At 63.8% G+C, this 23793-nt stretch overlaps 1 protein-coding gene across 1 annotated transcript; it reads left to right on the top strand.

The window, feature by feature from the left end:
- The first annotated feature begins 1298 nt into the window (after positions 1–1298).
- Positions 1299–23353, top strand: PTCH2 (patched 2). Its single transcript, XM_074832180.1, is given in 26 exon segments — positions 1299–1382; positions 1384–1437; positions 1440–1610; positions 1878–2070; positions 12149–12338; positions 12457–12526; positions 12773–12864; positions 14816–15011; positions 15112–15233; positions 15596–15743; positions 15969–16100; positions 16181–16336; positions 16460–16552; positions 16641–16766; positions 16847–16965; positions 17058–17463; positions 17548–17860; positions 18121–18263; positions 18353–18533; positions 19076–19359; positions 19935–20072; positions 20221–20363; positions 20627–20726; positions 21139–21384; positions 21555–21971; positions 22086–23353. Coding segments are annotated over 25 exon segments (4317 nt in total). The 3' UTR covers positions 22086–23353.
- Positions 23354–23793: the final 440 nt, after the last annotated feature.

Here is a 23793-nt window from a genome sequence, read left to right on the forward strand (position 1 = left end):
AGGATGAGCATCACCATCGTTGCTCCAGGGGAACAGGGTGGGCAGCAGGGATGGGGATGCACATGGTGGGGGTGCTGCTCCACGTGGGTTCACCGCCCCCCCGGGTGCACTCAGCAGTTCCTTGGGGAGCCATTCCCAGCAGGAGCAGCACTAGGTCTGTCCAATAAAGACGTGAGAAGGATGTAAAATGAGCAGAGAAATAATCCTAATGACCCCACAAATTACTGGTGGCATTTACCCCTGGCCCTTTTGCCAGCCCCCTGCCCCATAGATGGGGGTTCCGTGCCCCCCTGTCTCCAGTTCTGGGGTGTTGGGCTTGACTCCCCATGGCAGGGGATGGGGCAGCACTTGTGGGCACACTCGAAGAGTGGGGTGTCTTGCTGCCCCCCACCATGGCCCTGGGGAAATATCTGGCCCTTGGGGAGGGCAACTGTCACTGGGGGTGGAGGGTCACCCTGCTCTTGGGGGGGGTGTGGGGTGGGGGTGTGTGTTTGTTCTTGGGAAAAGGCATCGCAGGGGATGCCTGGCCCTTGAAGGGGGGGTGCCCATCCCTTGGGGTGGCTATGGGGGAGATGTGCAGCCTCTGGGAGGGGGCTGCCTATCCCTTGGGATGGCGGGGGGGGGCTGCCCAGCCCTTGGAGGGTGGACATAGGGGGACATCCAGACCTTAGAGGGCTGCCTATCCCTTGGGAAGTGGTAAGGGAAGATGCCCGGCCCTGGAGGGGATACCTGACCCTTGGGGTGGCTATGGGGGGGTCTGCCCGGGACTGGGGGGGGGAACTATGGGCGCAGTGCCTAGACCAAGGAAGGTAGGTACGGGGTGATGCCCATCCTCGGGGAGAGGCTGGGGGGGGCACTCCCTGCCCTTGGGGTGCCCTTGGGAGGGATGTCCATCCCTTGGGGCAGCTCCGGGGGGCTGCCTACCCTGGCGGGGCAAGGGTGTTCATTCCTGGGGGTGCCTATGGGGGGGGATGCCCTGCTTATGAGGGGGTAGCTATGGGGGGGCTGCCTATCTTTAAGGGAGGGGCTACAGGGGGATACCCATCCCTAGGGGTGTCCGGAGGGGGGAGCTGCCGGTCCCGGGGTTGAGGCGGGGGGCGGGGGGGGGGGGGGGGGGTGGGCGGTGTGTGTGTGTTGCCGCCGCCGCGCTCCCCCCCGCGGCGGGGCCGGGCCGGGCCGTGCGGGGCGGGGGGGCGGGCGGGGGGTGTGTGTGTGTGTGTGTGTTGGGGGGGGGCGGGGGGGGGGGTGCCGCCGTGTGTGGCCGCCGGCGGCGGGCGCGCCGTTGCTTAGCAGCGGCGATGGGCGCTGCCGCGGCGGCGGCGGCCAATGGGAGCGGCGGCGGCGGCGCGGCCCCGGCGCCCCCCGCCCCCGCCTCCCCTTTAGAGAGGCGCGGCGGGCGGCCGGCGGCACACAGCCCTGCGCACCGGCACCACCGGCACCACCGGCCACCGAGCCGCCACCGGCCCCGCCGCGCGCATGGGGGCCGCCGCGCTCGGCCCCACATAACGGGGGGGGGGGTGCCCAGCCCCGCCAGTCGCCCCGCCATGCCGGACCAGCCCCCCCGCGCCGCGCCGCCGCTCCGCGCCGCCCGCCGCAAGCCGCTGCCCGAGGTAAGGGGGGAGCATCGCCCGCTCCCGCGGGGGGCTCCGGGGAAAGGGGGGCGGGGGGGGGGCGGCTCGGAGAGCGCGGGGAAAGCTCGGAGGGGCGCGGAGCGGCTGTGGGGTGTCCCCCCAGCATCGCGGGTGCCGGAGGGGTCCCGGCCCCGCTCCGCAGCCCACGGAGCGTGGCTGCCGCGGGATTCCCCCCGCACACAGACCCCCTCCCCGGGCAGGGTCTCCCCATACCCGCTCCCAGGCTGATCCTCGCCCTCTCCACAGGGCAGGGCCGTGGGCCAACGGGCCCCGCTGTGGCTGCGGGCCCGCTTTCAGGCGCTGCTCTTCGCCCTGGGCTGCCGGATCCAGCGGCACTGCGGGAAGGTGCTTTTCGTGGGGCTGCTGGTGTTCGGGGCGCTGGCCGTGGGGCTGCGGGTGGCCTCCATCGAGACCGACATCGAGCACCTCTGGGTGGAAGGTAAGCGCGGCCCCGCGGGCTCAGCCGCCCGTGGGAACGGTTCCGTTCCCGGACGCGGCTTTGTGTGTGTGTGTGTGTGTGCCCCCCACCCACCCCCGTGGGGCGCGGAGGTGTGGGGCCGGCCCGGAGGCAGGTGACAGCGCGGGAGCAGGGCGGGAGGAAAAGGAGGAGGAGGAGGATGCCGCCGGCATTCCTGCGTGCGGGGTCGTAGATGCCCGCGAGTGGCCGTCCCGTCTGCGCGGGCCGCTCGGGCTGCGTCTCGCGCGGGTGCGTGGTGCTGAGTTGCAAAGGAGCCCCCACGCGTGTGTGGGGCTCGAAGCGGCGCTCGGGTCCCCCCAGCAGCGGGCACGTGCGGGCGGGGAGGGTGTTTGGCGCCGGCTGAGCGCGCGTGTCCCCACGCGTGGGCACCCCCGTCCCGCGGTGCCCCCCACCCGCCGCCGGGCCCTTTCCCCGCGGGAAGAGCCGCCGGGGCGGTCGCAGCCCCGTACCGGGGTAGAGCCACCCCCGCGGGGCTGCCGGTCCCGGCTCAGGACCCCTGCCCGGAGGGGACGGAGGTGCGGGCAGGGTCAGGCAGGAGCAAATCCCGGTTTCCGAGTGGAAGCGGCTGATCCCCCTCCTTTGTTATTAATAAACTCCAGCGTGGATTTTTTTTTTTTTTTCCTCTTCCCCTCTCCCTGCAGCTCCGCTCCCCGGTGCTGGGATTTGCTTTCCCTGCTCCTCCCTTCTCCCTAGGGGGTCCCGGGGGGGCAGCACCCCGCATCGCACCCCCCCATCCCTGCCAGGCCCTGGCCAGGGGGGGTCTCCCAGCCTGGGGTCCCCGGCGGGGTGCTGTGCAGGGGCAGATGTTGCTCAGCGGAGGGGTGTCAGCCATCTTTGTGCGGGAGCGCTGCCTCCTCCCCCACGCCCCGCTCCCTGTGTGGTCCTCAGCTACTCTTGGATTTGGTTCAACAATAGAAGCAACTTTGCTCTCCCACCCCCTTTTTTTTTTTTTATTTAAAAAAAAAAAAAGCCCTGCGCTCCCTCACTGCTCACACACAGATGCACGCACTCACCCCTGCCCAGGAATGCCCAGCTCTCCCACCTGCTCCCCACTCCTGAGGGGTGTTTGTCCCCCCCAGATGTTGTCTCCATCACCCCTTTCCTCTGCCACACGTAGCAGAGAAATCCAGTGATACCTTCTGGTCCGGCTGGTGCCTGAGCGGTGGCTGCTGGAGGAGGAAAACGCTCCCTTCATGGTTCCCTTGCTCCGGGTCGTGGCTCCGGCTCCATCGGGTTTTTATTGTGCTTTTGGGGTTTCAAGGAGTCAGCATTTCGTGCGACCGCGGCCGGAGCCAGGGAAGTGGCTGTGGTTGTTCCACTTGAGGGGGACTGGGACTTGTGGCGCATCAGGGTGGAGAGCGGGATGGTGAAGGGGCCAAGCCTGGGGACAGCTGGAAGTGCCCAGGAACCCGGCTTTTCTTGCATGCATGCTCTGTGCCTGCCGTGCTCCCCTGTTTGTGTGGGTATGGCCAGGAGGGACTGTGGCTGCTGTTGGAGACATTTCCCCCACACTGGTGTGACTGTAATGTGGGTGCCAGGGACCTCTCCAAGGAGCTGGCTCTCTTGTGGCCTGGACATCATCTTTGGTGTCAGGAGCTGGATATTTTTATTTTTTTTTTTTTACCCCATGGTGAAACACTGCTGACCTGGGGTGTCCTGCCCCTTCACAGGTGATGGGTTCACTGGGGTCTGTACACAGGCCCTGCTCTGGATCTGTAGTGGCTGGGGTGGGGATGGCCTGTGAAGCTGGGGGTGCTCTGTGAGGTGCTGCTCGGGGCCCCCCTTTTGGCCTTCCTGGGAGAGCTCTTCCCCTGGGAGCAGACCCATCTGTGCCTTGCTCCTGGGTGGCACAGCCCCAGCATGCTCGGGGAGGCTGTCCTCAGGGGTTGGCACTATGTGTGACCACCAAGGACGATGTGGCTGGGGTGGCTTAAGTCCTGCGGGGTCCCTGATGGGCATGCGTGGGTCAGGATGTGGAAGAAAGGCTTGCAGCGGCTCCTTCAGTCTCATGTATTAGCTGCGGGGCTGCCTCCCTTCCCCATAACTATCCATGGGTCCTTACCTCTCCGTTGGCCTCTGCTTCTGCATTTTCTGGTGAGATTAAAGCATCCTCTGGTATCCTCAGGTGTACCCAGCCCTCCCTGATCTCTGGACCCCATCCTACTGGTCTGAGGATGTGCATTATCAGGGGGCAGGAGGGCCTAGGCTGCCCCTGGGGAGCAGGACACAATTTCCCAGACTGTGTGGTTGGACCCTCAGCACTTGAAGCTGCTTTGGGATTTTCCCAGCCACCACTTTCTCCCATCCCTGGGTGTGCGGCAGGGTGGCTGGTGTGCGTGTCCCTCTGCAGTGAGCCTGGTACAGCCATGCCAGGTCGAGACAGCGCAGCACTTGCCCCTGGGCTGGCAAAGCTGGTGCCCCATCAGCCTTGCCCCAAAGCTTTGGGATCCGCAGGGTGCTGGGGACACTGGCTCCTGCCCTCTCTGGATATATGAGATGTGTGCAGGAGCATGGTCCATCCTGGCCCCAAGGCAGTGCCATGGGGTGTCTAAGGGCAGGGCATGTGTGCAGGGAGTCCTAGTCCCATTGTCCTAGGCCAGTAGGTCCCAGCTCAGAGGCAGGGTGCTTGAGGGTTTGGGGAAGCCTGTGATGACGCCCTGAAGCCGGTCTGTACCCAATCACCTGCCTCTGCCTAGCCAGGCTGAGGGATATGGGTTGGTGGTGCTCCAGCCCAAACCACCTCACCCAGGTGATGGTCCCAACCCCACAGGAGCAGAGTGTGACCCTATGCTGGGCTGTCTCTGCTGCAGGCTGAGCTCAGCTCCCTGGGTGCTGGGGACCTGGTGACCAGGGGAGGGAAGGGAGCTGCATGGGGACATCGTGCTGCTGTGTGTGTCTGTCTGTGTCCATCCATCATTTCCATACACACACCCCCACCCTGCCAGGGGAATAGAGTGGGCAGCCTGCTTTGGCCCCATGACTGGGGTCAGCGTTGGGGCCATGCTGATGGCAGGTCCCCCAATGGGTCCCCCTGAGCCTGGGCTGTGACCCCAGCCACCGTGGGAACGTGCAGGGTCCCCTGTCCCAATTTAGGGAGTGTCCTCAGCCCTGCTGGCTGGGGGGTGCTTGTGGTGTCCTGGGGTTATTCCTGACCCACATCCCTGATGGAAGGAGGCCGTGTCACCCCATAAATCGGACTTGACTGTGGAAATGTTCAATTAGGCTCCTCCGAAGCAATTAGGCACTCAGAGGCTTTGAAATCCTGGCTAGCGGCGAGTGTTGAGTTACCTCTAGACACCTGGCAGCTGTTCCTGGCTCTCCCAGGGCGTCTGTAGGGCCGAGGGGCCGGGGTGGTGAGCTCCGGGCAGGCAGAGCCCTGGGTGGTGAATGGGTCTGCCTGATTTATAGCACCGAGGGCTGGTTCAAAGGAAGGCCGGGTTAATTCCTAACCGGAACAGCCAAGCGCCCTGCGAAGCCATCGCACTCTCGGAGAGCTGCTGAGTCTCCCTGGAGAAGACCCCATCCCTTTCCTGAGGGGGTTAGGGACACCCCTGAATGTGCCAGTGGGATGAAATGGAATGAGTGATATGGGAGTGAGGGGAATTTTCTGCCTTGTTCCCAGCTTGGGGCATGAAGCCGAGACACCCCCAATCCCCTTGGTGATAGCTTTTGTCCTTCCTTGACCTCTGCAACAGGATTTGGCACAGGGTATCCCCTCCCTGGCACCCTGGGCAGGGCTGGGGTACAGCCCGGGGCTCCCCCTATGGCAGGTGCAAGCGGGAGAGGAGACCCTGGCTGGCTCTGTCTTTGCAGACAGAGGGGCGTTGGGGATGGGAAAGACAAGGATTGAATACCCTCAGCACCCTGCCTCTGCCCTGGGCAGACTGTCCATTTTTGGCCCCTTTTCCCAGCCCCTGTCCCCACTGTGTGTGGTGGAACCCATGGCGGGGTGTGGGGCAGCAGCTGTGGAGGGGAGCAGGGTGCTGTGGCCATTCCTGGGTGGGCATGGGGAGAGGTGGGTGGTCTCGTTGCTGCTGGCGGGTGGGTTTTGTGGGGTGAGATGGCAGTGCAGGGGCTGAGAAAGGAGCAGGCAAAGCCAGGGTGTGGGGCTGGGGGGCTGGCGCCAGCAGCATGGGGGGGCTCTGATGGCAGCTTGTGTCTGCGGCTGGGGCAGCGAGACACCCGCCGGAATCTGGCCTGAGCCGGCCTTGCGTCCGAGGGGCGGCTCCCGGGCTGCCACGTCTCCACTCCATCCCCAGACAGGCGTCCTGAGGAGACAGGGCCCCCACTCCTCTCGGGGTATGGTGACACAGGTATTGCCCCGTGGGGAGAGAAGGGGCAGCCTGGGGTCCCCAGTGCTGCCCTGGGGACCCTTCAGCCTGGCCTGGCGGGATTTTTCCTTCGGGACCCTGCGGTCCTCTCTTTGCAGGGTCTGGGTGTCCTTGGGGACCCTGTGTCCTCATCCTCTGGGGCTCAGAGGAGCAAGGGGCAGCTGGGGTGTTACTGCCATGGAGTGCTGAGGTCCCCCTTATCCCCGAAACCCTCCTGCCTGGTTCTGCCCTCTGCTCCAGAGCACCTTCTCCCTTGCAGCCCCACTGGCTCTGAAAGAACCTTTCTTCTTGCGGAGGGGGGCTCACTCAGCAGCCCTCCGCCTGCCTGAAGATGGGGCACAGGCAGTTTGCCTTTATTTATCTTTGGGAGGCAATCACGAAACCTCTTGCTTTTCCTTTTCCCTTCCTTGACAGCTCGGTCAGCTTTTTCGGGCTGGAAAATTTTGCTAATTAACCCAGAGAGACTGGGAGACTCTTTACAGATGGCTGTGGCTTATCTGCCCCTATCCATTTTGCTTTGCTTTTCTACTTATATATTTTTTTTATTTCCTAGAAAGTGGTGGTTTTTTGTTGGTGTGTTTTGGTTTTTTTTTTTTTTTTAAACTTAGACATATCCACGGACTTAGGGAGGGGGCTCTTTTTTGCGTTTTAAATGTTATTTGGCGGCTGGGAGGGGGCAGCGCCAGGGCCCAAGAAGAGGGTTTTATTATCTGCCTCTCCCTCGGGCCTGGAAAAGTGGTCTGAGTTCAAAAAATTCATTTCTTGCCTGAATGAAGCCAGCAATGTGGAAAAATTTCACCATTCAGAGGGGGATGAATGTATGTTTCAACCACACATTAAGTGACATTAGCAAGCAGTGGAGTGCCTAATGTGGCCATTTTTCACAGCAGCCAACAGAGGGGGTGATTAGCATAATTAGTACAGGCAGCCCTATACATATGGAAATGGCAAATGCCTAAATGCCAACACCAGTGGAAATTTATGTCAATGCTGACAGGAGTCTTAGCGGTGAATAGTTCCCAACTGAATCCCCTCTCCCCCTTTTTTTTTTTTCCCTCTTTTTCGGGGGTCGCGCTGTCCCCTCGGCGCTGGCCGGGGCGGTGCGAGCTCCTGGCTGCCCCCCTCCCCACGCTGGGAACCGCTGCCCTGCGATTTGGGGTAATAAAGACATTAATTTAGCTTCGCCGTTAAACAAAAGGGCTTGGCCAGGGCCGTCGGCTGGGGAGCTGGCCCCAAATGGGCCCTTTCAGCCCCTCCGCTGCTGGCTTTTTGAAGGCATCCCCCTCTTCTGCCACCCCTCTTGACTTAGCTGGGTGGCGGGAGCCTCTTTGGTGGGGCCGGGTTTGGTCAGAGGTGCTGGAGCAGCAGCGAGCCCTTGTTCATCCCTCGGTGCTGCCGGGGACACCCATCTGCCACCCCCCCACCCCCCCCTTCCCTGGGTCCAGCCCCGTGCCGTGGGGTGAATGGGGCCGAGAGGACGTGTTTTGACAGAACAAGGCCGCGGGGCTTTTGGCGAGGCCGGCGGTAGCGGCCGGGACAGGTAAAAATGGCTCTTTCAGCGTGCCCTGGGAGAGACTTCCTCCGGAGCAGCATGGGTCCTTTCACTGCCTCCCTAATCCAGCTAATCCGCCCCACAACACTTTGAAGGTGGCCTCCGGCTTGCACGCTGCTCGGCACGGGGAAGCGGCCGGCCGAGGGATGCTCGGGGCGGTGCCTTGGGACCCCCTCCAGCTGGGATGTGGGATGGTGCATGGGATGCAGGACAGTGCTCCCATCTCTCCGATGCCCCTCGGGGCTTTAATCACCCAGGGGTGGGTATATCTGCCAGCAGGATGCACTCGGTCTGTGCCGCGGGATGGTTTGACAGTCCAGTGTTTGCCCCTGTGGGTGCCCTTTGCTGCAGAGGGGGGGGTCCCCGTAGGGATGGCTTTTCCCAGGAGGATCTCAGTCTGACCTTTTGAGTGGGGGTTTCTAGCTCTGGCATTGGGATGTTGTGCTGTGGAAAGGGGCTTGCTTCCCTGAGGGCTTCCCCCCCCTTCCCTTACTGCCCTCAGCTCTTCCCTCTCTGGGGGCATAGCTGGAACTGGGGTCAGGGCTGGCCTGGCCCCAGGACAGGGCTGCAGCATCCCCCATGCATCAGCCCAATCTGGGACTCACCACGTTTGTCACCACATCCTGTAGCCCCATTACACCAGGCAGGAGGACAGGGCCTGGGTTTTGGAGGCTGAGCGAGGACGTGTACCTAAGGCGTGCTCTGTCCTGCTACCCTGTCCCACCCAGGTCACCCAAGCAGTGGTGACAGCTGCTGGCAGTGCCCAGGTCCCATCTGCAGAGCAGTGGCACTGCTGTTGACCACAGCCTCCACCCACCCTGGGGGGACACAGAGTGGTCCTTGCAGCAGCATGTGTCTCCTGGGGGCACACCGGTGCCTCTCCACAGCCCCCAGCACCTCCCCTGGCCACCCTCGCCTCTAGTCTCTTTGCCAGGCAGGGAGGGCTTGGTGTGGGACTGGCAGCCTGCCCCAACCCACTGCCCTCCTGGTGCCCCCCGGGCACGCTGCCCTGGTGCACTCAGCCTGCTGCCCCCACCCGTGGGTGCTTGGGGACAGGGCTCCTGTGGGGTTTGCCTTGCATAGGGATATCCCCTTGCTGTCATGCCAGGCGGGGTGGCTGTGTGGGGGTGAACCCTGTGCAGCTGCAGCAGGGGCAGCAGGACCCGACGTGGGCTCCTCTGACCGCAAACCCTCTGAGCTGAGTCTGGGGGGTGCTGGTAGCCCCTGGGGGGGTGTGGGGGTGAGCTTGGGTCAGACCCCTTCCTGGTCAGGGGGGGTGACGCAGGGGCTGGTGCTCTGTTCTGGCTGGGAGCAGGAGCATCTCCTCCCCCCTCCCGCTGCAGCCTGGACTGGAAGCGGGGTCTGGCACCGGGAAGGGGTGCTGCAGTCCGAGCACCCACCAGGGCAGCCGAGGGCACAAGCTGGTCCCACAGGGTGAGGGTGAGCTGGCTGCAGCGCCGGGGCCGCGGCCGTGGGTCCTGTGCCAGGAGGGTTTGGGGAGTGGTGGCGGGGGGGCTGGCTCACGCAGGGTGGCCGGGAGGGGGGCAGGGAGGCTCCCGCCCTGCTCTGTAATTTTGCGGCGGATGCTGTAATTATGGGGAGGGCTCCCTCGGCGTGGCCCGCGGGCGGAAGGCAGCCACACATGCAGCTGCCCTCGCTGACGGGGACCCCATCCCCTCTCCGGCCTCTGCCCTCCCCACTTGGGCACGGTGGGAGCCTGCTGTGCACCTCAGGTGTTTGGGATGCAGGTGGGCATGGGGTCCCATCCACCCTTCAGGACACTCCACTGTGTGCCTGTACCCTGTGACTGTTCCCCCCCCCCCCTCAGTGTGAAACCCCCACCCAGGGGTACTCAGAAGTGGTGCCCACCCCATGGAGGATGCTCACACAAGGCACAGCTGCCTCTGGGGACTGTTCTGTCCCCAGGCCCTGCCGTGGGGTTTTTGGGGTGTCGGTGTCACTTTGCCCAGCATGGGGGTCTGGGGGGGTGAAGCCAAATCCCTCCTGGGAGCAGAGCAGGCTGTTAATAAGCAGGACCAGGGCGCCTGATTGGAACCAGAGGGCCCTTTGCATGAAAAAGCCAAGGGCTCCCTTTGTTAATTGGAATAAAAAAAAAATATAAAAGAATTTACATACAGTTCCTCATTAACGTGCCCATTGTTGGTATCGGGGCGCCCCCCCCAGCCCCCTCCCCGGGCCGGGGGGCTGCGTGCGGTGTGGGGCGTCTCGCCCCGCTCCCGGGCCGGCCGGCCGGCGGGCGCGCGCCCGTTTGAAGTGTCCTTGGCAGCCCTGTGTGCGCTGCCTTGTCTTTTCATGTTGCTCTTTGGTTAATTAGGGTGTTGGAATTTGAGGCTTCCTCATGGCCTTTGAAGCTTGCTGACGGCTCGCAGTGCCCTGTTCCAAATTAACACTAATTACAAGGGACGGCTTTTTATTTTCTCTCTCTGTTTCTTTTTTTCTTTAATTTTTTGGGGGGCTCCCCCCCTACTCCACGTTTGCAGATGTGCATCTCCTCCCGTGGCCATGCTGGGTGGAGATGCCCGTGGGGTGCAGCAGGATGCGTCCTGGGAGCGGTGGTGAGGCTGGGCACCCCCCCATCGCCGTGTCCCACCACCCGCCCGGGTTCGGCGTGGGTGGCGCGGCTGAGATCAGAGCAGCTCAGTGCACCTCCTGCCCGACCTCCCAGCCTGCTGGGAAGGGGATGGGTGTCCTGTCCCCCACCCTGCCCGTGACACCCATCCTCCCTGTGTCCTCATCCCCTTGCCCCGGGCACTGCCGTCCCCTCTGACACACACACAAAGGCTGCGGCCATGTCCGCCCCCCCCTCCCCAGCCCTGGCACAACCTCCATCCCAACTGGCATCTGATGGACACCAGCTGCTCCCCGGCCCAGCCAGCAACAATAAAGACGCTTCCCCCTCCCCGTTCCCAAAAAGCAGGGGAAAAAAAACCCAAAAACACCAACCCATATAATAAGTCATTAAAAGGGAAGATTCTGCTCCTTATTTGCGGTCTCGCTCTGGCCTCCTCAGCGCTGGCTGGGGGCCAGGCCCGCCGGGGCCCCCGCCTCTTGCTGAGGGAGTGTCCCGGCGCGGATGAATCCTGACACCCCCTCTCCTTCCCCTGCACCCGGGGCTGGACAGGAACCAGCCTCCCCCCTGCCAGCAGTGCTGCTCTTAGGATGTGCCCCAATGCTGGGCACACTGGGGTGTCCCTGGTGGGTGGCATTGGTATGGGGGTTACATGCAGCATGGCCCTCTCCCGGGCAGGGGACTGGGAGCAGGGCGGTCGGGTGTTGCACTTGCCGGGGGGGTCTCAGGATCAGCGTCCCACCCTCCTCTGGGCTGTGTCATCCCCCCTTTGCTGTACCAGGAGGGATGGGAGCCCCTTATTCGATGGGGACGGGGACAGCTGTCCTTGGGACAGTGCTCTGCCACACAAAATGCCACGCAGGGTTTGATCTGAGCCCCAGCCATGCTAGCCGGGAGGGGGTTTCTCTTCTGTGCTGAGGTGGCCGCAAGTGAAGTTGGCGGCTTCTCCCAGAAACCTCAGCCCTGCTGCTCTCCAAGCTCTCCTGCTGCTGGGACGGACAGGGGTCCCATAGAGCTCCCCAGTGCCGTGTCCCTCAACCCCTCCTGTGGGACAGCCTGCACCTGAGGGGGCTTGGGGGTGCCTGCTTCTCCCTACACCCATTCCCTGACCAAAATGCTGCTCACCTTGGGGTGCCAGGGAGCAGTCAGACAGAGACAGGGTGGGGTGTCTCCAGTTTCGCTCGCTGCACTGGGGGCCGGTTGTGTTGGGCATCTGCAGTGCCCACCACAGTGCAGGGGTGGAAGTGGGCAGGATGTGTCCCATCTGCTTCACCAGCTGTCCGTCCGTGGGGTTTTTCTAGGGAAAGCAAAGCCAACAAACTGCTCTGGTGGTGGAAATATCCATGTTGGTGGGAAGGGGGGGTGCCTGGGCCAGTGTGGGCTGGGGTGCTCCCTGCTTGGGTCCCCATGGCAAGCAGCTCCCCCCTGGTTAATGTGGCACCATCTGATGCTGCAGGGCCTTGCTCCTGCCTGTCCCCTTCCCTGGGCATCCCGATGGGCAGGACGGTGGGATGGGGGCTCTGCCAGCCGCGGCACTGACAGGGCACGTCGTGGTCCCCTCCACAGCGGGCAGCCGGGTGAGCCAGGAGCTGCGCTACACCAAGGAGAAGCTGGGTGAGGAGTCCGTCTACACCTCCCAAATGTTGATCCAGACCCCGAAGAAGGAAGGGGAGAACATCCTGACGCAGGAGGCCCTGCAGCTCCACCTCGAGGCGGCCCTGGCTGCCAGCAAAGTCCAAGTCTCGTTGTACGGAAAGTGAGTCCGGCTCCGGATGGCGGGGACAGGGACCCCCGCTGTGTCCTGCGTGTCCCCCCACCCCTTGCTGTGTCCCCTGCGGGTTCATGCCCGTCCTCAGCTACTCCTCTCTTTCCAGATCGTGGGATTTGAACAAGATCTGCTACAAGTCGGGTGTCCCCATCATTGAGAACGGCATGATTGAGAGGGTGAGTGATGGGCACAGCATGGCCCACAGGGCCCCCGCCGCCCCCCCCCCCCCCCCCCCCCCCGCCCCCGGTCGGGGGATCAGTCCCCCAAGAAATGGGCAGGGATGGGACTTGCCAGCCCCAGGTGCTGCAAAGGCACTGCCAGCTCCATGTGGGAGGGTGCAGGTTTGGGCAGCCCAGCAGGGCTGGAGGGGAGCAGCAGGGGCCTGATCCATCCCCACTGACCCCTCGCTTCTCCTCCCGCAGATGATAGAGAAGCTGTTCCCTTGCGTGATCCTGACGCCACTGGACTGCTTCTGGGAAGGCGCCAAGCTGCAGGGAGGCTCAGCCTACCTCCCGTGAGTGTGGGGGGCTGTGCTGGGGTGTGGGGGGTCCGTGGGTGGGAGCAGGACCTGGGGGGACTGCCAAGGGGCTGTGCTTGACCTCCCCATGCAGCTTGGCCCTGCTGCCCTGAGGACCCTCAGTGCTGCTGCTTGTCCTGCTCGGCCCCAGGATGGTCCCACTGCCATTGCTCATCCTGCTGGGTCAACAGCCAGGGGACGGGTCCCTGTCCTTGTGGTCTGGCCTCGGTGGCACAGGCAGGGCAGCACCACTGCGGGGGGGGCTGCAGCCACGGGCAGGAGCTGCCCATCCCTGCCATGCCATGCCATCACACCAGCTGGGGATGGGGACACGGGGACAGAGGCCGTGCAGCAGGCAGGTTCCTGGGGGCTGGTCCTCCCCCACAGAGCTTTGTGGGTGTCACGATGGCAAGGAGGCACCCACACTCCTGAGCCGTGCCCAGGGACACAGAGGGTGCAGAGTCCCCGGGGTGGGTGGTGGGTGACTCCCGGCCAGCTCCCCACACCGCGGTGGTGGGGCTGGGGACCCCGGGCTGTGCGGGGGGAGGCCCCCCCCCACATTCCTTCTGTTTACGCGTGTGTTTGTCCGGGAGAGCCGGGGCGGCTTGTGCATTGTCAGCAAACGCAGCCCCTCGCTTTCTCATGCTAATGCTGCTCTGAAAGCTGCCCCTTGCCAAACAGATGAAATAGTGGCCTTATTCAGGCTGCTGCCGGACGGGAGGAGGGGGAAGGGGCCGCAGCATCCCCAGCCAGGACTGGGGGACGGGCTTTGCCCCCCCAAGACCTCAGGTTCTCCCCATCCCAGCCTGGGGAGCAGCCAGGAGCAGGAGTGAGCGGGGCTGGGGTGGCTGTGCAGAGTGGGATGCTGGTGGCATCGTCATCCAGAGTGGGCAGCATCCTGGTGCTGGAGTACATGGCAGGCAGGGTGGCACCCGCAGCAGTGGTGGGACCCATGTCTCCTCTCAGCCGGGTGAGTGGGTGCCCGGGCAGGCACCCCAGCTGAGCACCAGCCAGCCCATGGGGACTCATCCCCCTTTTTAACGCTGAGGGGTAAGCGGGGCGGGAGCTGGGAGAACAAAGAGCAGCAATCTATGGAAAGACAAAAGGATTTGCCCTGGCTCAGTGAAGCAAGCGAAAGCAGATAAAAGGGGCTCTCTTTGGAAGCAGCAGCAGCTCCGGTTGGTATGTGGGAATCTCGAACGGCCAGCTCCGGCCCAGCCAGCCTTCATGAATTATTAGGCTGCGTTTCTCCCCAGAGCCCACACTCGCTCGGGGCTTTTTCTTCCCCGCTTTGGAGTGCTGGGCTGGGTTATTGGCTTTTTTGTGTGTCCTTTCTGTCTTAAAAAAGCAGCCGAGTGAGGCTGGGAGCTGGCCCCCAGCACCCCAGGCTGGGATGAAGGGATCAAGGCAATGGAAAAGCCCCTTTTCCTGGGTACCCAAGTCCCATGGGCTCCTGCGGGACCTCCCAGGACCTGATCCATGCCCAGGTCCCAGCACCATCCTGAGCCCCCAGAACCTCTGCTGAGCCCCAAAACCTCCAGCCTGGGGGGAGATGGCAGGAAGGGCTGGAGGGGATGCCAGGAGCACTTGCCTGCCTGCTCCCTTCTATCAAGATGTTAGCCCGCGGGCAGTAATCGGCCTGACTGCTCACACAAAGCGGGGCCGGGCGGTGGGGCCGGCTCTCCCCGCTTTGTCCCAGCCTAACAGGATCAGGCACGCTACTTGACTCGGGCACGGCCCGCTGCGCCGCGCGGGGCACGGGGGGGATGCTGCAGGCAGCCCCGGCAAGGGGTAGGGGATGCGCTGGGGACTGATGTTGCTCCTCTGCATCCTTGCACCCTGCCTTCAAGGGTATCCCCGGGACCCCTGGGATGGGGTGGAGGCGGTGGTGGTGGTACCACATGTGGTTTTGGCATCCCCCATCACCCCAGTCCTGCTCTCTCCCCAGGGGCCGCCCGGACATCCAGTGGAGCAACCTGGACCCTCTGCAGCTGATGGAGGAGCTGGGGCAGTTCACATCCCTGGAAGGTTTCAAAGAGCTGCTGGAGAAGGCAGAGGTGGGGCAGGCTTACATGGAGCGGCCCTGCCTGGATCCCCGGGACCCCCAGTGCCCTCCCAGTGCTCCCAACAAGCAGAGTCAGCAGGTGGGTCACAGCCTGTGGGGACCAGCAGGGGTGCAGGGGCTTTCTGTTCTCCTGCCTGCCCCGCAGTCCTGCATCCCTGACGCCTCCCCTCCACCCACAGAGCCCTGACATCCCGGCCGAGCTCTCGGGGGGCTGCCACGGTTTCTCCAGGAAGTTCATGCGCTGGCAGCAGGAGCTGATTTTAGGCGGCACGACCAAAGACTCCCAGGGCAAGCTGCTACGGTGAGAGCCGCTGTGGTGTGGGTGTCCCCAGGCATGGCACAGGGGCCCACTCGCAGCACTCACCCCCAGGACAATTTGGAGCAGGGTTCCCTTATCCTCATCATCATCTGGTGCCCATGGGAACCTGCCCTGGCTGCAAGAGGGGCTGCGGGGCTGTCTGGAAGAGCGTGTGAGGCTGGAGAGTGTATGGGGCTGGCAAGTGGGGCAGTGCTTTACGGCAAGGGTGGGGATGGGGGGCAGGATGCCTGGGTCCTCTCCTGGGTGGCCATGGTGGGGCTGGGAGCCATGGGTGGGGGATGGACCCATTCCTGCATCCCGGGACACTGCAGCCGGTCCCAGCAAGGTGCGTACGTTTCCCCCAGCGCTGAGGCCCTGCAGACCATGTTCCTCCTCATGAGCCCCCGGCAGCTCTTTGAGCACTTCAAGGATGACTATGAGATCCATGACATCAGCTGGAGCGAGGAGAAGGCGGGTGCCATCCTGGAGGCCTGGCAGAGGAAATTTGTGGAGGTGGGTAGTGGGAACAGCCCCCGTGTGGGCTGGGCAGGAGTGAGCTTGTGCATGGCATCCCCCTGTGCCCAGGTTTTCATGTGGCCACGGGTCCTGGCACCACTCTCTCATGGTCCAGTGGGTCCCTAGGGACTCTCAGTGACGATGCTGAGGGGCTCTGGGGGGGGGTGTGTACTGGGGAGTGGGGGTGGTCCTGACCCCTCTAACGGGGTGCACTTCCGGCAGCTGGCTCAGGACTCCATCCCGCCCAACGCCACGCAGAGCGTCCACGCTTTCTCCACCACCACACTCAATGACATCATGAAGTCCTTCTCTGACGTCAGCGCCATCCGGGTGGCCGGGGGCTACCTCCTCATGGTGCGTGTGTCCCCTCTCTCTGTCCCCTGCCATCCCTCCCTCTTCCTCCCCATCCCCGCTAACCCGTTGTGCATTTCCAGCTGGCCTACGCCTGTGTCACCATGCTGCGGTGGGACTGCTCCAAGTCCCAAGGAGCCGTGGGCCTGGCCGGGGTCCTGCTTGTGGCTCTCTCTGTGGCCTCTGGCCTGGGACTTTGCTCACTGCTGGGCATCTCCTTCAATGCAGCCACCACCCAGGTATGTGCTGGGGGAAGAGCCAGGTACCATGGGGCTGGTGGGACCCTGGGCGTTGCAGGGTGGCCAGGTCCCCTCCCGGGCAGTGGCCGTGTGCCCCCACTGACACCGGCTGCTCTGTGACAGGTCTTGCCCTTCCTGGCCCTCGGCATTGGTGTGGACGACATGTTCCTCTTGGCTCACGCCTTCACTGAGACCAGCCAGCACATCCCCTTCAAGGTGAGCATCAAGCCCTGCCTGGGGACTCCTCAGGCCCCTCCCACTTCCTCATGGCCCCTCTCATCATCCCCTTCCTCTGTCCCCTCAGGAGCGGACAGGCGAGTGCCTGAAGCGCACGGGGACCAGTGTGGCTCTCACCTCTGTCAGCAACATGATTGCCTTCTTCATGGCAGCCCTGGTGCCCATCCCTGCCCTGCGTGCCTTCTCCCTCCAGGTAGGGCCAGGGTCCCTCTCTGGGGAGGGCAGGAAGGGATGGCCAGACCCCGCTCTGACATGTCGCCCCCCCTCCCACAGGCTGCGGTGGTTGTGGTGTTCAACTTTGCGATGGTGCTCTTTGTCTTCCCTGCCATCCTGAGCCTGGACTTGCACCGCCGGGAGAGACGCCGGCTTGACATCCTCTGCTGCTTCTACAGGTACCAGCACTGGGTTGGCCAGGGTGGGGCTGACCCCGTGGGTCCTCCCCGGAAGCATGGGGTGACTCTGCTCCTTTCCTCTCTCCCCACAGCCCTTGCTCCTCGCGGGTCATCCAGATCCAACCCCAGGAGCTCGCTGATGCCAACGACAACCATGCCTGCCACCCGTCCCCATACGGGCACCCCGGTGTGGCCACCAGCACCCAGATCACCACCACCGTGCAAGCTTTCACCCGGTGCGACCCCTCGGGCCACCACGTTGTCACCGTTCTGCCACCTACCTCCCAGGTGTGCACCTCGCCTGCTGTCCTCCTACCACCCACTGACCCCCTGGGCTCGCAGGTCTTCGCCCCATCCAGCTCCACCCGGGACCTGCTGGCCCAGCTGGATGAGGCCAAGGGCGGGCGGGAGTGCGTCCCCCTGCCCTTCTGCCGCTGGAGCCTTGCTGACTTCGCCCGGGAGAAGTACGCCCCACTCCTCCTGCGGACCCGGACCAAGGTGAGGTGGGAACGGCTCTGGTGGTGCCTCCCGAGACGGGTGGGTGGCAGGGGACCCTACCTGACCCCCCCGCTGTCCCCGCAGGCAGTGGTGGCAGTGCTGTTCCTGGCGCTGCTGGGGCTGAGCCTCTATGGCACCACCATGGTGCACGACGGGCTCTACCTGACGGACATCGTGCCGCGGGACACCAAGGCACACGCCTTCATCTCGGCCCAGTTCAAGTACTTCTCCTTCTACAACATGTTCATCGTCACCAAGGGTGGCTTCCACTACCCTGGCGCCCAATCTGCCCTGCTCAGCCTGCACCAGGCCTTCAGCACCGTCAAATACGTGGTGCGGGAGGGCAACCACGACCTGCCCAAGATGTGGCTCCATTACTTCCAGGACTGGCTGCGAGGTGAGAGACATCACTCTTCTCCATGACCTCCCCTGCCCCAGGACCCTGTCCCCAGCCTGCACCCTCCCCCCTGGCCTGGGAATGCCTTCCCTGGTGTCTGGCACCCTGGGGAGGGTGGTCCCATGGTGTCCCCAAGGTGCCCAGCAATGCCAAGCTGAGCCCTGGGGTTTCGGTGTGCCTGTCCCACTGGCACCACACTACCCAGGCTGTGCAGGTTGGTGTGTCCCAAGGAAAACTCACCCCCTGCACTGTGTCCCCAGGGCTCCAGGCCACCTTTGACAGGGACTGGCAAGCTGGGCGCATCACCCACGACAGCTACCGCAATGGCTCCGAGGACGGGGCACTGGCATACAAGCTCCTAATCCAGACTGGCAACAAGAAGGAGCCTTTCAACTTCAATCAGGTATGTGGAGACGGGGCTGGGACAACCAGGCTGGGGACAATGGTGTACCCGCTGTGGAGCTCATACCTGCTTCTGTTCTCTCCCCGTAGCTGACCACGCGGCGGCTGGTGGACGAGAACGGCATCATCCCCCCTGACACCTTCTACATCTGCCTGACGGTGTGGGCCAGCAATGACCCCCTGGGCTTTGCCGCCTCCCAGGCCAACTTCTACCCCCCACCACCCGAGTGGATCCATGACAAGTACGACACCACGGGCGAGAACCTGCGAAGTGAGTGAGCGCAGTGGGCTCCCCACAGCCCCCTCCTGCCTCCCAGCATCCCCCTGCAGAGGACCCCACTCCCTGCATCTTTCCTGCTCCACGAGCATCACCCCAAAGAGAAACTCCCCCCCGCATCCCTCGTCCCATCAGCATCATCCGGTAGAGAAACCGCCCTGCTTCCCCTCGCCCCACGCTCATCCCCCTGCACCCTACACCCTGAGCATCCCACTGCATGCTCCCCCCGCCCTTCACCCTCGTGCTGCAGCAACCCCCCCCTGCTCCAACTCACGAGCATCCCACCACGAAGAAGCCCCTCCACTCTTCTCCCTCTGCCCCACAAGCATTCCTCTGCTCTCCATGATCCCCTACCCCACAAGCATCCTGCTGACAAAGAAACCCCCTCCTCCTTGCCCCCAGTCAGCTCCCTGTGCACTCCCTGGCTCCATGGTGCCCCGCAAGGCATCGGGCTGCCTGGGCTGCACTCAGATGGGTGTTGCTGGGGTGCCCCCATGCTGCCCCTACTCCCATACTGCCCATGCTCTCCTCCCCAGTCCCAGCAGCCCAGCCACTGGAGTTCGCCCAGTTCCCTTTCTACCTGAGCGGGCTGCGTCGCACGGCTGACTTCGTGGAGGCGATAGAGAGTGTGCGGGCCATCTGCCGGGAGGCTGCCCAGCGCCACGGGGTGCTGAGCTACCCCAGCGGCTACCCCTTCCTCTTCTGGGAGCAGTACATCGGCCTGCGCCACTGGTTCCTGCTGGCCATCAGCATCCTGCTGGCCTGCACCTTCCTCGTCTGCGCCCTGCTGCTGCTCAACCCCTGGACGGCCGGCATCATCGTGAGTACGCACCCCGGTGCACGGGGCCAGGGGAGTGACTGGCCGTGCTGCCCTCCTGATGGGTGGGGAAAGGGACATCTAGCCCTGCTCCCATTCTGCTGGGTGGGTGCTGGGTACCTGCTTCATGGAGATGGGGTGATGGGGTGGCCACCCCTGGGCGGAAGGGACACCCATATGGAGGTGGTAGTGGGTGGTGGACACCCTTATGGAGGTATCAGGGACATCACTTACGAAAGGAACATATGGAGGGGACAGGGTTCTGGGGACATCCATGCAGAAGAGGGTGAGGGGGACACCCATATGGAGGTAGCAGTGAGTGGGGGACCCATATGGAGGAATCAGGGACACCCCTTATGAAGGGAATGCATGTAGTGGGCAGGGGTTTGGAGACATCCATGCAGAGGAGATTGAGGGTGACTCCAATAAATGGGACAAAGGAACACCCTAAATAGAAGAAAAAGGGACAATGGGGTGAGGCTGCCCTATGTGGAGAGGTGGGATCAGGTATGCCAGGCGGAGGGGCAGAGGGGACAGCCAGTCAGAGCCACCCCTCGCTGACCCCTCCGCACCCCCAGGTGTCCATCCTGGCCATGATGGCAGTGGAGCTGTTTGGCATCATGGGGCTGATGGGCATCAAGCTGAGCGCCATCCCCGTGGTCATCCTCATCGCCTCGGTGGGCATCGGTGTGGAGTTCACCGTCCATGTGGCCCTGGTGAGCACAGGCAGACCCCTGCCCAGCCACAGAGCACCCCAATTCCCACTCCCTGGCACCCTCACTCCCTTGGCCATGTGCCAGTGGGTGGCCGTGTCATGGGTGGCACAGGGGGACGAGCCCCACGTGACATCCCCATCCCATGCAGGGCTTCCTGACGGCTGTGGGGAGCAGGAATGTGCGCTCGGCTGCAGCACTGGAGCACACCTTCGCCCCCGTGATGGACGGTGCTGTCTCCACCCTCCTGGGTGTCCTCATGTTGGCTGGCTCTGAGTTTGACTTCATCATGAGGTAAGCGCTAGAGTTGGGTAAACCAGCTGCTTGCCAAAAGCTTTGTCAGTGGAGGCTGGTGAGAGTGGAAGACCCCCTGGCTGGCAGTGGGGATGTGGGGGCAGCTGGCAAGGGCGTGTCTTGCTGGGGGCACCCACCCTGTCTTGCACAGAGGCTGTGACATGGGGAGTCCAGGGTGTGTGTGGTGTGGGAAGCTGTGTTTGGGGTGGGACAGGGTTCATGGCGGCTGTGCCCACTTACCCCCTCTGCCTGTGGCCCCCCAGGTACTTCTTTGCGGTGCTGACCATCCTGACACTGCTGGGGCTGCTCAATGGGCTGGTGCTGCTGCCAGTCCTGCTCTCGGTCATCGGGCCACCTCCTGAGGTACAAGACCCCATCCCACCTCTCTCTGTCCCTCCCTAGCCCCGTACCCATCTCTCTTCATGCCCCATTGCCCCTCACCCTGTCACCCCTTCACCCTATACCCGTCCTTGCCTTATCCAGTCCCAACCTCGCCTCGTACACACCTCAACCCATCCCTCACCCTGTACCATCTCTGCTTTACCCTATCCTTTCTCTGCCCCATATCCAACTTGCCCCATGCCTGCTTGACCCCATTCCTGCCTCACCCCAGACTTGACTCCCCCGATCCCTCCCTGACCCATTTCACCCCGTATCTCCCTCCCCCCATACAGTCCTCACTCAATCCTCGCATCACCCCATACTCCCTGCCACCCCACACTCCTCCATCCCTGTATGTCCCTGGTCCCTCTGAAGCTGTCCCCTCTTTCCCCAGGCATCCCCAGTGGATAACAGCCCCCACCTGCCTGCACCGGACCCGGTCCCTCCGTGCCTGGGCCCCAGGGGGCTGTACGTCCGGCGTGCCCCAGCCTGGCCCACCGCCTTCCCCGACCCCTCGGACACGGAGCATTACGCAGAGGGTGTGGGGCCGGGCAGCCCTCGGGGACCCTTCATTGTGCCCCCTGCCCCGGCACACATCCTGCTGGAGGCTGGCAAGGATCCCAGCTTCCCCCGCATCACCGTGAGTGTTTCTGCCCGCTGTGGCATCACCGGCTCCCTGGCATCCCCTGGGAGAGGGTCATGGATGGAGCTGGGGGACAGGGGCTCGTGGGTCCCCTGTGGTGCTGGTGGGGTTACCAGAGGGATGCTCAGCATGGGTGGGGGCCCTCATGCTCCATGTGCCCCCTCCAGGTGCTGAAGCCCTACAAGGACAGCCCGGAGGTCCGGGGGAAGAAGGAGACTCCCAGCCCTCAGCCTGCACCCCCCCTGCTCTTCGGGGAGCAGTGCCCCACACCGCCCCGAGACTACCCGCAGTCCTGCCCGCCGGGTGCCCGACCAGCCCCCCCCACAGCCCTGCCCGCCTACAGCACCCACCTGCAGGGTCCCGCCGGCAGCTACACCACCGTCACGGCCACTGCTTCGGTGACAGTGGCCCTGCACCCCACGCTGCCTGGCTCCTACCCCAACTTCAGCGCCGAGGGCTTCGCCAGCGGTGCCGAGCGGGACTGCCTGGAGGAGCCCAGCGTGCCCAGCACCGGTGGCACCGCCGTGCCCGACACCTTCGAGATGCAGAGCATGGGACACCGTGGGGCAGGCGCCCGGCGCTAGGTGAGCTTGGGGACATGGGCATCCTACCCTGGGGCTCATACACAGTGGCGTGAGGGTGTCGGGTGGGTTTGGATGGACCTGATTAACCCCCCCACCCATTCTCTCTCCCCTCAGGTTGACAGCTCCTGGGCAGAGCATCTCCCCAGCGCCCAGCGGGCACAGGAGGGTGCAGAGCAGGGTTGCCCGCATCGTGCTGCTAATCGCCCGAGCGGCGATGCCCCCCCCCGGTCTCAGCCGAGGAGGACCGGCCCCCCCCGCATCCCCCGCCAAGGGACTCAGCAGGGCAGGCTGGCACTTCTATGCAAGCTGTGTGCAGGTCACGCCGTGCCCGCGTGTCCCCTACCCGGGGCTGTGCTGATGGTGCCGCGTCCCCTCACCCACGGTTTGGGGTTACCCTGCCCCAGGCTTGTTGCCCCCCCAGAAATGGAAGCACTAACCCCCCCTCTGTTTCTGGAGCTGCTGGCAAGGTGGGCTTGGTGCCCTGCCAGCTCCCCCACTGCGGGGTCACTGCCTGCTCCCCATCACCTCCTCCTGGGATGCCCCACCCGGGCCACAAGCTGGGGTGCCCCAACAGGGTGCCCTGATGCCCCCTGTCCTGGTAAGGGGGCAGCCCCAGAGCCAGCCGTGCCTTGGGATGCCAGGGGCAAGGCCTGGGGCAGGCAACCCCCACCTTTATTTATTGCAAAGGGAAACTATCTATAGAGAGATATATATTTTTAAGCTTATTTTAAAAGATTTATTTCTCAGCCTACGGCCTTGCCCAGCTGCCCAGGGTGCAGGCAGGGAGGGGGCAGACCCTTTGCCGGTGCAGGACTGCCTGCTGGAGGCAGCAGGAGTCCGGGCCAGGGGTGCAGACCTGGTTCCTGCCCCTGCTCCAAGGGGTGCTGGGTGGCCACGGGCAGCTCACCCTGTCCGATGTGCCACTCCATGCCTCAGTTTCCCCACTGGTGAGCACGGGAGGGCTGGAGACAGGGGACATGCCGCAGCGGAGCCAGGGAGCCTGCTGCTCCCACCGCACAGCAGGGTTTTGGAGGGGGGGGGTGTCCTTGGAGTGGTCCTTGCTGGGCCGAGCCCCTGAGCTGTCCCACGGTCACAGCCCCTCGTGCCACACTCGTGCTCTGCCCTGGTGCCAGCACGTGCTGGTGCACACACAGGGCTGTGCACGCTCATGTGGGCACCCGCGGTGTCACCGGGCCCATCTCACTGGGAAAGCATATTTCTCACCGTGTCCCTGTGCAACGGGGCTGTCCCCAGGGCCAGCCCCTGTCCCCGTCCCCATCGCGGGCACCGTCCGCGCCGTTACCCAGCACTTTAACTCCAGCGGTGTTTGCCGTGCCCGCGGCCCCGGCCCCCCCCCAGCCCCCAGACACTGCCGCTGAGCTGGGGTGGTCCCGGGCACCCCGTCCCCGTGCCAGGCGTGGGCACGGCGGGCAGCCCCCCCCCCCAACACGCCATCTAAGTTATTTATATCAAAGAGAGCAAAGGTTTATTTTTGTAGTTTGTACAGGCGGTAGTGGGGACCGAAGGTTTATTTTTAAAGAGTAAATATATATATATTATATATAAATTACCTGCTGTGTCTGGCCCTTTCTCCTGGGGGGCACAGCTTGGGGGGAGGGGTGTGGATGTTGGGGTCAGACCCAGCTGTGTGCACACAAGCAGTGGGGTGTGCAGGGGGGGGGGACACACGTGTGCATTCTGTGGCGTGGGGGGTAAGAGTGTGTGTGGTACATGGTGGGGGCTGGCAGCCTGTCTCCCCCCCCTCCTCAGGCTATGAGGGTGTGGGGGCTGCTGGCAGGGGTTGTGAGGGGTTCATGGGGGT

The sequence above is a fragment of the Strix aluco genome, chromosome 8 (assembly GCF_031877795.1).
Source record: "Strix aluco isolate bStrAlu1 chromosome 8, bStrAlu1.hap1, whole genome shotgun sequence".
NCBI lineage: Eukaryota > Metazoa > Chordata > Aves > Strigiformes > Strigidae > Strix > Strix aluco.